We start from the raw sequence: 13,602 nt of genomic DNA, 5'->3' as shown, positions 1-13,602 counted from the left end.
AGAGTCCTTGTTGAATGGGGGTTGGGTGATCTAGAAGCCCTCCTCTTAGATCTCCGTCCCTACAGGCGCTCACTCTGCAGTGCCTCAGGGCTCCTGGGTGCAGAGTTTGAGAACCACCGTTGTGGTGCTAGGGACATGGACCTTTGGGTCAGCCAGAGGTGAAGACCTCAGTTTCCATTCTGGTCTGCCGGTTCTTGGCTGTGTGTCCTTTGCAAGTTTCCTGACTTCTCTAGACCTTAGTTTCCTTGTTTGTGGATTGGTGATAGTGGTAGTACCTGTTGTGAGGGTCAGATCCCCTTGTTCATCTGTGTCCATTCAGCCCAGTGCCTGGCAGGTGGCTGGGTCACATGGGGTTGAATGGCAGTGAATCCCTCTGAAGCTTCCTCTAGCTCAAGCTAATAGGGCTCCCGGGTGATCTGATGGGAGAAAGAATAACTTGGGTTCAAACTCCAATTGTGCCTCTTACTGGCTGTGTGACCTTGCTCAGGTCACAACCTTTCTGAGCCCTGTTTTCCCCACCTCTGAGAAATGAGGATAGTCTCAGTTCCCACCTCAGAGATTTAAATGAGATGATGTGTGAACTACATCTAAGCTCCTAATAACATTCACCATTCCCAACAGTGTGCTTACCAGGGCCATCCCTGCCATCTTACTGGTCAGTTCCCTTACACAAATGAAGGAGAGTGCCAGAGTGACCGGCAGAGGGCTTGTTGGGAACCATGTCCTCTTCCCCCTTGCCAGCCATGCTCATTCCCATGCAGAGGCTGCCATCACCCATGGGGCTACGACAGGAGGCAGAGATCTTTCTGTCAGTCTGTCACAGGTCCTGTGCACACTGGCAATGTACAGGTGCCCAGAGCTGAGGTGGCACCAGAGGGGAGCCATCGATCCTTGTGAAGGACTGTGGGATGGAGGGGAGACAGGGTGCTGGGTTTGCAGCTCACTCTCACTCCTTCCTTCTCGGGACATGCCTGCATTCATTCCTTCACTGCCTACCTGCCCAGAGGGAAAGGGCTCACAGGGGGAGCAAATCCCCCCATCACACACGTCTTTTACCCCCAGCGACACTGGACATTTCTGCATCTGTTATCTCTGCGAGCCTTATAATACACCAGGAAGCAGCCAAGCATATTCAAACCCATTTGAGAGCTGGAGAAACCAGGGAACGGAATGCCTTTCTGTGGAGCGGGGACCTGCCTCGCCAAGGCCTGCTCTGTTTAGTGATTTTGTTCAAAGACGAGGCAGACATCTGTGGGTTTGCAGCCATGATGAGGCTGAGCCAAGTGGGTCCGCTGTCCTTTAGGGTGCTCTGGGAACGGCTGGTGACTGTCAGACAGGTGGGCCAGACTCAGCATTGTTTTCAGCACTTGCCCTGGGGGGTGGCTGGCCACCAGAGTGTAGATTCAAGGAGCAGAGTTCTGGAGAGACACACCTGACTGGCTCGAAGCTGGTCAGCCTTCGGTCTCAGAGTCTGAGGCTTTCTGCCAGAGCCCCATCTGCCCTTTATGGTCCCTCAAGTGGTCTTGCCAACTCACCACCCCCTTCTTAGAAATGGACTCAGCAGCTGCAGGCTGAGCTTTGCTCCAGACAGCCCCGGCTGCCCGCCCCGCCTTTCAGATCAGTCCAGGCAAGATTCCCCCGGCGTGATGCAATAGGGGGCCTACACTGGCCAGTCCCACTGGGTGTCTAAAATGGAGATGACAGAGCACAAACCCAGCCAAAAGAGTGGGTTGTACTGCAAGCTCCTGGCTGCTTTGTCCCAGTGTGCTGGGGTGGGAAGCGGGATAGGCCAGGCCCCTATTTCCTTTTGTTAAGATCCCCCCGCCACTGGCCCCACAGGGCCGGCTGGCCGAGTGGTTAAGTTTGCATGCTCTGCTTCAGGGGCCCAGAGTTTCGCTTGTTCGGATCCTGGGCGTGGACATGGCACCACGCCATGCTGAGGCGGCATCCCACATGCCACAACTAGAAGGACCCACAACTAAAATATACAACTATGTACTTGGGGGATTTGGGGAGAAAAAGCAGAAAAAAAAAAGATTTGCAACAGTTGTTAGCTCAGGTGCCAGTCTTTAAAAAAAAAATAAGGTTTCCGGGCACAAGACTGACATAGAAAAAACCCCATAGCATTTAAAAAAAAAAGATGCTCCTCGCTTCTTTTAATTGACATTTTTATTGTGATAATTGGAGACTCACTCCCTTTTTATTTTTCCACTGACATTACATGAGAACCTCTTCTTCCCCATACCCTTGTCCAATTTCTTGTAACTCTCCCCTGACCGAGGAGTTCCCCCGGTGATGCATTTTGAGGTAGCCAAAACCAACAGTGGCTTTGCAAGGGCTTGCTCATTCCACACTGAAAACTCTGCAAACTCTTGTCCTTGGGATGGTAGATGTGCATGCAACCCAGTGGCGCATCTGCTGCTCCCTTTGGGGAGGCAGGAGGGTGTATATTTCCTGAGCTGGGCTGACCCTGAGAACCAGGGTGGGTAAATATCGTTCTGTCACTGACAGTGGGATCTGTGGGCCAATGGAGGGTCAGGGTCCCTCTGGGGAGGTAGTCTTCTGGCTTCTGGAGTATGGCGGGAGGGCAGGCATGGGTGGGGATGCAGGCTCCACGCTGGGGCGAGGCAGGGCAGTCCATTAGGACTGGCCTGGGGGGGGGGGCGGGGGCACCAGGGCTGCCTCCAGCTGAAAGTCATTTTGGGGAAAATCAAACAGGGCTCTTCATTGAATGAGTGAGCTCTGGGCTGCCCTCCTTGTCTCCCCTTGTGAGAAGCCAGGGCTTGTTCTCTAACATGGGGGAGAACGGGGTGGGCAAGTGCAGAAGGATGCACTGGGGTGGGGGCATCTGCAGAGCGTCCCAGACTGCTCTCGCTCAGCCCCTGACTCTGGGGGCTCATTTCTCACCTGCAACATCCTAGGAAGGTCCCACTGTCTCCTGGTGGGGACCCTTCTGGCACTGTGCATCTGTCCAGATTAGAAGGAGACGACTTGCTCCCTCCCCACCCCCTCTTCTGATTTCATGCATAGGGGCTGGGGCTTGTTGCAAGGTGGCAGACTAGGCATTGCTGTATCCTGGTGCCCCTGGGGCTGAGCAGAGGCTGGCAAGGGCCCAGTGACACCAGTACCTTCTCCTAGGAGCTCTCCCTGGGGCATTGCCCTAAGAAGCAGCATGGAGCCGCCTAACAGAGAAGGCTGCAGCCCAGGAAGGACTCCTGGAGGCCCAGAGTGCAGCGGTACTCGTGCAGGCCCCGAGTGCAGTCTGGGGAGGACTCGTGCAGGCCTAGAGCACAACCCGGGGACGATTCTGCCGGGACCATATTCTGGGTCAGAGAAGCCTCCTCCAAGCCCTCTCCCCAAGCCCCCACCTTTACCCCTGGCCCCACCTATGCTCTCAGACTTGGGGCAGCCCCGGAAGTTGCCCCTGACAGGCACTGATAAGAGGTACCCCCTGATGAAGCAGCGTGGGTTCTACTCTGACATCCTCAGCCCTGGAACATTGGCTCAACTTGGGGTGAGTGTGGCAGCTGTCCCCTACCAAGCCTAAGCCCTCTTTGTGGGTTCCATTCACTCATCCATCCATCCATCAATCCATTTGTTTACTTATCCATCCATCTATCTCTATCCATCTGTCTCTCTAGCAATTTGTCCATCCATTCATTTGCTCCCCCCCTCCATCCATCCTTCTGACCATCCACCCATCTGTCCATTCACTCAATGATCCATTACTGAGCACCTGCTGTGTGACAGACCCTGGACTGAGCACTGGTGACAGCGAGGATGAGACATCCATGTCTCTATTGTCAAGGGGCAATGGCTTTGGTGGGGGAGTCTCCCCCTTCCAGCTCTGGTTGGGAAGGGGGTCCTTGGACAAGGTGGCATCCTGCTGAGATCTAAGAGATAGGTATGAGTTTGCTGGGTAAGATGGGGGCAAGGGGAGTGTTCCGGGCAGGGGGAACAGTAGGTACAATGGCTTGGGGTCCCTGACAGAGGCTGTGGCCCATGTGGAGGAGGAAGGTAGAATGTGAGAGGAGAGATGGAGGCTGGGGGCAGGGGGAGGCTGGAGAGGGGATCACTAGGGGAGAGTTCATAGAGCCCTGTGGGTCCTGGGCAGCTTTAGCAAGGTTTTAGGCAGGGGAGGGGGCTAAGAGAGAGGATGAGGACTCACTGATACCCACTACGCCAGGGGTGCCAGAGTGGCCCTTGGGAGGGGAGGTACGTGCAGAGACACCTGCTGTCCTCTCAGTACCTCTGTGGCTCAGCCCTTGGACACACATCAGGAGTATTCTCAGAGTGAGGAGGGGAGCTATGCAGGACAAGAATGGGGGTGTCCCAGGTAGCCACGGCTTATAGCCCACTGTGGCCTCTGAATGAGGAATTGTGTGAACTCACTGGTTCTTCCCCACCCCCGTGGCCCTGGGGGGCTTCCTGGTGGGCTTGGGAGAGACACCTGGCCTTGGGGGTCCCTCCAAGGTCCTGCCTGGTCCCCTGGATGTTTATGCTCCCTCAGAGCTCTGGGATTTGGTTTTAGGAAGTATGCCGTGGCCCCAGCATGAACCAGGACCTCCTGAGGCAGGCCGACCTTGACAAGTTCACCCCAAAAGGTCAGTGCCCAGGAGGGCTGGGTGAGTGGGTGCATTTGGAAGCAGGGCCTCTGGCCTCAGGGAGATTGTCTCTTCTCAGCTGAGGGTCTTAGTTTCCTCAACTGTAAAATGGGGACAACAAGAGATAAGGTGCTTTGCAAGCTCACAATGAGTGCTCGCTCAGTGAGCCACAGCTGCTTTATCATAGCAGAGCTGTGACAAGGGCACCACGCTGGGTTGGAGCTGCTGAGGGCCAGGGCCCCGGTTCTCTCTGCGCAGTTGGGGACAGTTGGGCATTTACATGTGTGTTTTCTGCCTCCCCTGGAATGTGGACTTGAAGGAGGTGAGGCTGTGTCTGAGTTGTTCCCCGCTGGGGCCCCAGCACCTAGTCAGGTGGGTACCCAGGAAATCTTTGCTGAAAGTGGGAAGGATGACTCTCTTCTCAGGCTCTGGGATGAGTCTTGTAAGGACTGGGGCAGGTCTGCAGGTGTGGGGCCATCTCCAGTGGCAGAGGGAAGAATACAGTGGCTCTAGGAGAGGCAGCAAGCAGGGTGGGGCCCTGAGTGGCGGTGGGGAAATGGGGGAGGGGCCCTCCCACATGGCCAGCAGACAGGACGCCCCCTTTGATTGGGCTCAGATGTCCCATGGTCCCAGCTGTCTGCCTCTCCTCTCTAACCCCAGAAGAGGCCTGGTTCCTTGCTGGCATTGCCCAGATTAGTCCTTTCAGGCCCTATGGGTCTCACGGAGTCTGTGAATCCCCAAAAGTGGCACAGGAACCATCACATGTATGTGCATTTGTACAGTGATCTGAGGATCCAGCCACTTGTGTTCAACAGTCTCTCAAGTATCTGTGGCCTAGAAAATGGTTACCAGCCACAGATCTAAGGGCTGTAGGGGTGCTGGGAATGGTGCTCCTACCATCCATGGCGGGGGTTGGGGTGGGGATGGTCAGCAGCTCTGCAGCCCCACCCACATGAGAAAAAGCAGCCCCAGAACACCACAGAGTGGTGGCAGTTAGGTTCTTGGCAGCCAGCAACAGAAGTACACTCTGCTGCCAGAAGGTGAAGTGAAGAGCCTGAGAAGCCTGCCTAGGGCTCATGAACGCAGCAGGGGCCAGAGGCCAGGCTTTGCTGTTCTCACTCTGGCTCCTTCTACCCCCTGAGATGCAGGGCCAGGCCCAGAAGCCCATGGTCCTGGAAGTGGAGTGGTGCCAGGGACCCACAGGCTCCAGAGCAGATGATTATGGGTCTAAAAACTGCCTTCTTGGCCAGGCATTTTTGGTGCCTTGGGGTTCCCCGAGCACCTGACAGCTCTGGTGAGAGAGTGGACTTCAGCTGAAAGTGGATGGCCTCTGCTGAGCCTCTAGAGGCTTCTGTGGAGCCCCAGAAGGTACCTCCAAGGTGGACTTTCCTGCAGTGTGATTACCTCTTGATCCCAGAGAGGTGGTGAGGCCCTAGGAGGCTCAGGGCCTCCCAGGAGAGTGAACGGGGGCCATCACTGAGCTGTCCTGAGCCTACCCAGCCCCTGGAAAGGTGGTTCATCTCCAGAAGCATATTCCCACACACCCTTTTGCCAGTTCTTTGGTCTTGTTTTGCCTTGGACTTTCCTTTCCACTTAACATCGTGAGTCCTTCAGCCCTGGGCAAACTGGAATGGTCACCCTATCAATGAGTTTCTCTCCACCAACTCCCCTGCCCTCAGACCTAAATGGAAGCTTCTGTCTGCCCTGGTTTTCTAAGTAGAAGTGGCCATTTTGTGACTTGAGGGTCCCACGGGACCAGGGTGATGGTGCCACCCACTCCCTCAGTATCCAGGATGCCTCGAGTCTGAAAATGGTCCCAGGGAGTGAATGGCATTCAGACTTTGATATGCTTAGGAGGACCTCTGGGGTAGGGGTGGCAGGAACCCACACCAGACGTGTAGGGAGCTGCCATTTCGTCTTCCTGTCCAGTTGTAATCCTCGCTGGTAGTTTGATTCACCATCTGGCTTGAGCAAAGGCGGCTGGTTCTGGGCTCATGGGGGGCGTGGAGGGGAATGGTCCAGCATGCTGGCTCTGAGCAGGGAGAGCAGAACCAAAACAGACCTTCCAGAGGCCCTCGGTCCTCTAGGCTTGCACTCCTTCCAGTACTTGGTGCCATATCTGGCTTCTCCCTGCCACTACCTGGCCACAGGCAAGCTCTGAGCTTCCCATGCCCTAAAGCTGCACACCTGGTTCCTGCCTAGCACTTTGTGTTGGGGGATGTTGGGCCCCTGCCTGAGTCCCTGCAGCTCCTGCCCCTGCCTCCACCTGTAGTCAGAACCTTTGAGATTCCTGAGGACTTCGAGAAGCGCCTGGAGCAGCAGCGCATTGGGTCCACTACACAGTTGCTCACCCAGACTGACTTCCCGCTGCAGGCCTATGAGCCCAAGGTGCAGGTGCCCTTCCTGGTGCTGCCAGGCCAGTGCCCCCGCAAGACTGAGATTGAGAGGTACGGCTCGGGGGCTGTGGGAGGGCCTGTCCTCTGGGAGGCAGCGTCTGCCCACCTCGAGGGGTGAGGGACGGCAAGCCACTAGGTGACCATCCTCAGGACAGAGGTTACTAAAATGGGTCTGTGTGCAAGTGTTCAAATCAAATCTTCTAGCTCTTTGTTTTCTTAATAGGAACAAATTACCCCCCTTGCTGTGGAATTGGGGAGGGTGGCATTTATGTCAATGTAGTGGAATGCCAGGCAGGACTGAAGGACGGTTGGGGCCTGGAACACCAGCCCCAGCCACCACATCACTTCCTGATGAGCCCCAGGGGGTGGAGGGCCCTGGAGAGGTCCTTGGACCACACCCCTACCCCCGTGACCCCCTGGGCCTTTGCTGACACCCGTGGAGCCACCTCATGTGAGCCGAGCTGTTGTGAGATCCCCTCGTCTCCGTTGGCCAGGAGGAAGCGGCTGTACCTGAGCCTGGACATCGAGCAGTTGCTGGCCAATGAGGGCATTGACTCCAACAAGCTCATGCCCAGGCACCCAGACCCCCACCACCCCCAGACCATTGAGCAGGGCCAAGACCCTCTCTTTCCCGTCTATCTCCCACTGAAGGTGAGACCAGCTTCCATGGAGGGCTGATGGTCAGAGATGGGTGTGCAGGACCCCAGCTGAGGGATCAGACCTGAAAGAAGATCCCATGGCAGTCACAAACGCTCACTTGTCAAACAGGGCAACTGCATCATCAGAGCCCTCCTAGGGGTTTTGAGCATCCTAGGCTAGGGCAGGAGGGATCCCAGGCCCCCTGGGATACTGATCCTCTGCTTCTTCCCTGCAAGCCAGGGCCACCTGTATGCATGACCTCTGCCCCCGCCCCACCCACAGGCACCAAGAAGCAGCGCAGTTGGACTGTGAAGTAGTGTACAGGCCTCCTTGACCACCACTTCTGGGCTCACTGAGATGGGGAGATGTAGGGTGGAGGAGGGCATCATTGTAGCCCCTCTGGGGTACTGATATGGGGAAACTGAGTCCAGGGAGGAGTAAGAGGGAGCATAGCCTGCTCTGGCTTTCACCTGTCTGCCTGCCCTTCCTCTCCATGACCCTGCGTGTCTCTTGCCTGGAGGTCCCTCTGGGGAGGCAGAGTGGAATCCAAATGCATATCATCCTACTAAGGTTGGCCTCCTCACACCCTGAATCTCCAGTCTGGGTGGGGTGCTCAGCAAAATCCAAGGGTCACCTCTTCCCTCAGGCCTGAGCTGGACGATCCTGGACAGTGGGAGAGAGAGCCTATAGTCTGCTTTGAGTCCCCAGATACCCTTCTGTCTGAACCTCACAGGGCCAGACCCCACAGACCCCTGTGAGCAGCAGAGGAGGCACTCAGCCCCCTGGTCCCCAATTGGCAGCTCCTGCATCTGGAGAGGAGCCTCCTTAGGCACGCCCATCCTCTGGGATGCCCAGCCCACTCAGGCCCAGCAAGGGGTGAGCCACCTCCTCCCAAAGTCTGCTACTTTCTTCTAGGTGTTTGACAATGAAGAGTTTGACTGCCGGACTCCCACTGAGTGGATCAACATGGGCTTGGAGCCAGGGTCTCAGGACAGGAAACCTGTCCCTGGAAAAGCCCTCCTGCCCACTGATGACTTCCTGGGGCATGGTGAGCAGGGCCAGCATGGGCAGGGGGCAGGACCCTGGTCTGCACCATCCCGTCCTGGCAGCAGCCCAGCCCTGAACTCCTGGGCTGCCCTGGGGACTGGCAGCCATGGGAAGTGAGGGTTCTCACCTTTTGAGGCCTCCCCGCTGGTATACAGGCCAAGGGGCTGGCCACACAGGGGCAAGAGATGCAGGGACCAGGGATTACATTGGTGGGAGGGCTAGAGAAAGGACAACTGGATGGTGTTTAGTGTTAAAAAAAAGTCTTTGATTTATTAGTAATAAAAAATGCAAGCTTATTGAAAATGTTCAAATGTGCATAAGGGGCACAATTCAAGCCCTTCCATTCCACTACCCAGAAATCACCATTGCTCCAGCTGTAACTGTGACCTCTCAGCTTTTACCTCTACATGGACAACACACCTGCTATCATACACACTCACATTCACACACTTGCTTGCAAACACACTCATAAGCACACTCACTGTCACATTCACACACCATCCAGCAAGCTCACACACACATAAGTTGCACTCATATGCACATTTTCATCACACAAACATGAACTCACATGCCTACTGTCTCCCATTCACAACTACTATCACACCCACACTGATGCTGCACAGATTTGCTGCATCTCGGCCTTGGCTGTGTCTGCTCTCCTTTGGCCCCATGTCTGCCCTGGGGCCTGTGGAGGCTCTCTCCAGTTTGCCGCTGTCGGGTACAGTGCCAGGGTGAGCTTCCAGGGCTGCCACCCTGGCCTGCATGGCTGGTCTCTGTGCAGGCATCCCGGGAAGGTCTGGGTCACAAGCTTGGTGGTTGGAGGTGGCCGTCCCCCAGTGCAGGGCTGAGGGCCACTCTGCTCCCTGCCCAGTGGGTGGACACACTGCTGTGGAGCTGGGAGGGGGCCTGGTGGGCCAGCGCCCAGGTGGGAAGGAAGATCGTGAGAACCATGCTGATTTTAAGACTGCTCAACCTCCAGGGGGCCTGCAGTGAGTCTGTTGAGCAGGCTATAAGTTTAAGTTTCGATTTAAAAACATGTTAATGCTGGAATCAATTTCTTTGAACTAGACAAGAAGCCCAGAATGTTCCCTTTACTTTGGACTTAATTACAAAAATAATTTAACTCAATTGTTCCCAGATCTCCAATTCCTGGTGATAACACCAGAAGGTTTGGGGCTGCATTAACCTTAAATGCACCAAATGCCAGCCTCCCTGCAGAGCTTCTGCTTGCAGCCCTTCACAAGGGCCCTGGCCTTGGGCCGTAGCACCAGTGGGAGGAGGGTTGGCAGGGAGCATTTCTGCCTGAGACCCCTGGTTTTCTCCTGGGGGCTTCTTGTGACATCTTTTCCTCTAAGTTGAACCAAGACAAGGTCAGCATTTTCACAAAGGAAACTTACTAGGAAGGGAAGGGAAGAGGAAAACGGAAAAAGGAAAACAGAGAACCAAGCTGGAGAGGTACACCGCGGCAACATCCTGTACACGTCTGTTGGCATCAGCCAGCAGGGAGCATTTCCCCGGAATTGCAGCCCCTCTTTCTTGCCCAGCCTATAGAGCCCATCAGTTTGTTTTAAGCCACTACATGTTGAGGCCTCCTCTTCCGGGCACCATGCCATGTGCATCTTCCTTCTACAAAAGTTTACTGAGCACCTACTATGTACCAGTCTCCGTTCTAGATACAGGGACACAGCTGTGACCAAGACCAGACAAAGTCGCTCCTGCCCTTGGGGAGCTGATGCTAGCATGAGGAAGCCAGCCAGAACCAGGGCAGGGTGCTTACATAGCATGACTTTGGGCTCTGGGGGGGGGACACAAGCAGGTAACAGGTCAGAGAGTGCTTAGGGCAAAGGTGCTATTTTAGGCAGAGATGCTTCTCCAAAGAGAAGCCACTTGAGCAGGGAACAAACCTGCAACGAGGTGACCTGAGCAAAGGGCACAGGCAATGCAAAGGCCCTGAGGCAGGAGCAAGCTCCAAAGTCATAGGAATAGCTAGACGTCCAGTGTGGCTGGAGAGAAATGAGTCGGGGAGGCAGTGGCAGGAGGCGAGCTGGGGAAGTGGGCGAAGGCTTTCAGCCCAGGCAATGGGTGGGAGGCCCATCCTGACCAAATAGGCCCTGAGGCCACTCTGAACCCATTGCAGGGCAGCAGTCTTCTACCCCGACCTCCCCCCGCCAGCCCTGTCCTGAAATGATGGGCCCAGGGGCTCCACTGCTGCATGTGGCCTATGGGGAGGGCTTCGCCCTGGCCTTGGCCACCTTGAAGGGGTCCAGCTCAGCCATGATGACCTTTACAATTGGATGCTCACCAGGTCTCTGTTTGCTTGGGGCTTTCCTGCCTCCCATCCCAGGCCTGCTGGCCTGTGTCTCTCTCTGCCCCGATGGGGTCATGCAGAGCACAAGGGCAGAGAGGCCTGGTCCTTCGGGCACCTCCTACCACCAGGGGTTCCCCAGAGGCCAGCTTAGCAGGGAGGAAGCAGGGCCCCTACTCTGCTGGAGCCAGAGGGGATCATCCAGGTGGGAAAGAGACCAGCCTAATGATCTCTGTGACCTGTTCGCAGCACCTGCTGCCCACACTCAGAGGCCCCTACCTGCCCCGTGGCAGGGAGCACTGGTGGGTTCCCTTCTGTTTCAGAGGACCCCAAGAGCCGGAAGCTGAAGTACGAATGGTGCAAGGTCGGCGTCCTGGATTATGACAAGGAGAAGCAGCTGTACCTGGTGCACAAGACTGACGAGAATGGCTTGGTGCGAGATGAGATGGGGAAGCCCATCCTGAATGGAGGGGTTACCGCTGAAGGTACAAGCTCTCTGCCCCTGCCCCAGGCAGACCCCCAGCCCAGGCCAGGCCTGGCCTGTGACTGAGGCCAATCCCCACCCAGGGCACAGCCAGCTGAGATCTGAATTCTCCCTTGCTCTGTTTGTCCTGTGGCTGTCTGTCCCCTGACCAGTGAAAACCAGAGGACCCATGACTCAGAGACCCCAGGAAAGGCAAATGGCCATTGTTTGATATGCCAACTCTGAGCAGCTGACAGTGCTGCTCTCCACATGATGTTGAGAAGGAGCCTAAGGCCCTTCAGTTAGTGATGTCTGTCCCAGTTGTGGCAACAAGGAATGGGCACTTGAACAGCCACCTCTGTGTAACTCCTTGTCTGTGCACAGCTCTCGACAGTTTACAAAGCACTTTCACATCCATCCATGGCAACCTGTGATGTGGGCAGGGCAAGGAGTGTCATCATACCCATTTCACAGATGTGACAGGGGTCAGAGAAGGGAAACCACTTACTCAGGGCCACCATGCATCAGCAGCAGAGCCAGGCTAGAACCCGGTGCTCCAGCCCGGAGAGCCAGACAGCATGTTCCCTTCTCCCTCCCACCCAACCCCAGGAAGGCTGCCCCTCCTAGTCTGCCAGTACTGGGTGCCACGGATCCAGCTTCTCTTCTGTGCTGAGGACCCACGCGTGTTCACTCAGCGTGTGGTCCAGGCCAATGCCCTGCGCAAGAACACGGAGGCACTGCTGCTGTACAACCTGTACGTGGACTGCATGCCCTCCGAGGGCCAGCGGCTCCTCAATGAGCAGAGCCTGAACAAGATCAAGCAGTGGACCATGAGCACGCCCCGGATGCGCAAAGGGCCCTTGTGAGTCCCCCCAAACCCTTCCCTGTGCCCAAACAACACCTCCTCCAGGGAGCCGCCCTGTGGGGGAAGTAGTGCTCCCTTCATGCTCGTCTGTTGGGGGCTGTCTTACCCACTGCACTATGGACTTCTTGGGCCCCAAACAATTTCTCGTTCGTCTCCAGATCTCTCATTGGCAATATGGACTCATGGATTTTTATTTTATTCAAAGAGTTATAATCTGTTACTACCATTTTTTAATTTTGATGCTCAAATTGTCCCAGCTTTGGCCAGTGGGAGCCTCTTCAAGCTGATACCTGTGTCCTGATATATATCTATTGTTCTTTGAGCATATGCTTACTTTTTGGTGTAGCAAGAAGTTCTGGGCTCATCTTGTACTTTCCCAGCCCCAGTCCTGAAATCAGCTATTTCTCCCAGGAGTCCTGATTCCTTTTGGTGGGAAATGGTATGTAGAAGCCAAGATCTGGGCATTAGATGTGCTCATTGCTGCTGGGAAATCATTGTTTTGAGGCTCTTAGACCAAACAAATCTGAGAAATATATACACTATTACATTATATTACATTATTATTATATTACATCACATTGCCTTATATTTCATATAACTTCCACACACATCCGTGTCTGTTTCTATATCTTTCTGTTGATCTATCTGTTAAAAACCATGAATTCATGCTGATACCTTCAAATTGACTCTAACACTGCAGTACTCATTCTCACTTATACGTATTTGTTACTTCTCTCTCCAGAAGAAAACTGGCTCCCATTGTTCATAGTATGTTTACTTATTTGCTCAGTCCTAGAATACACAGAAAGTAGTTTCAAATTGCTAATTTATACCCTTTAGAAGAAAAACCCTGCTAAGTAGACTTTATTTGTTTAGTGTTCTTTTTCTCTTTAGCCAAATACCATTTTCAAAAGTTACTTGGTTTAGTTCCTCCCACCCACTTCAGTTGGATATGTTCATTTGGTGAAATACAGCTTGGTCCGTTTATTTTATGTATGTTGAATGTCTATACATATTTTATCTAATATGTATTATTATATACATTGTATATATAATGTATATATATGCTCAGTATATTTAATATAGATACATATTATATATTTCTCTCTATATAGATAATATATATGTATAAAATATATTACTCAAAAAGGTATACTCAGACATCTGTCTTCTCCACTCCTATTCATTCTGTCCTATTCACATCTCCCACCTTTTCTTGTCTGTTCCCACTGCATGCTCATAGGTAACCAGTATCACTAGCTTCTGATTTATCCTTTCTGTAT

General features: G+C 54.2%; 1 protein-coding gene across 2 annotated transcripts in view; it reads left to right on the top strand.

The window, feature by feature from the left end:
• DNAH1 (dynein axonemal heavy chain 1) overlaps positions 1–13,602 on the top strand; it is a 94,394-nt gene that overhangs the window by 16,997 nt on the left and 63,795 nt on the right. For both annotated transcript variants that reach the window (XM_070492982.1, XM_070492984.1), the window contains exons 2-8: positions 3,139–3,514; positions 4,532–4,604; positions 6,877–7,051; positions 7,495–7,651; positions 8,555–8,687; positions 11,315–11,476; positions 12,064–12,316. In XM_070492982.1, coding sequence (XP_070349083.1) covers positions 3,139–3,514; positions 4,532–4,604; positions 6,877–7,051; positions 7,495–7,651; positions 8,555–8,687; positions 11,315–11,476; positions 12,064–12,316 — 1,329 coding nt within the window. The remainder of the gene's footprint in view (positions 1–3,138; positions 3,515–4,531; positions 4,605–6,876; positions 7,052–7,494; positions 7,652–8,554; positions 8,688–11,314; positions 11,477–12,063; positions 12,317–13,602) is intronic.

This window comes from Equus asinus, chromosome 21 (assembly GCF_041296235.1).
Source record: "Equus asinus isolate D_3611 breed Donkey chromosome 21, EquAss-T2T_v2, whole genome shotgun sequence".
NCBI classification, from domain to species: domain Eukaryota; kingdom Metazoa; phylum Chordata; class Mammalia; order Perissodactyla; family Equidae; genus Equus; species Equus asinus.
Note: the sequence above shows the minus strand (reverse complement) of the source record. Positions and strands in the feature narration are given on the sequence as shown.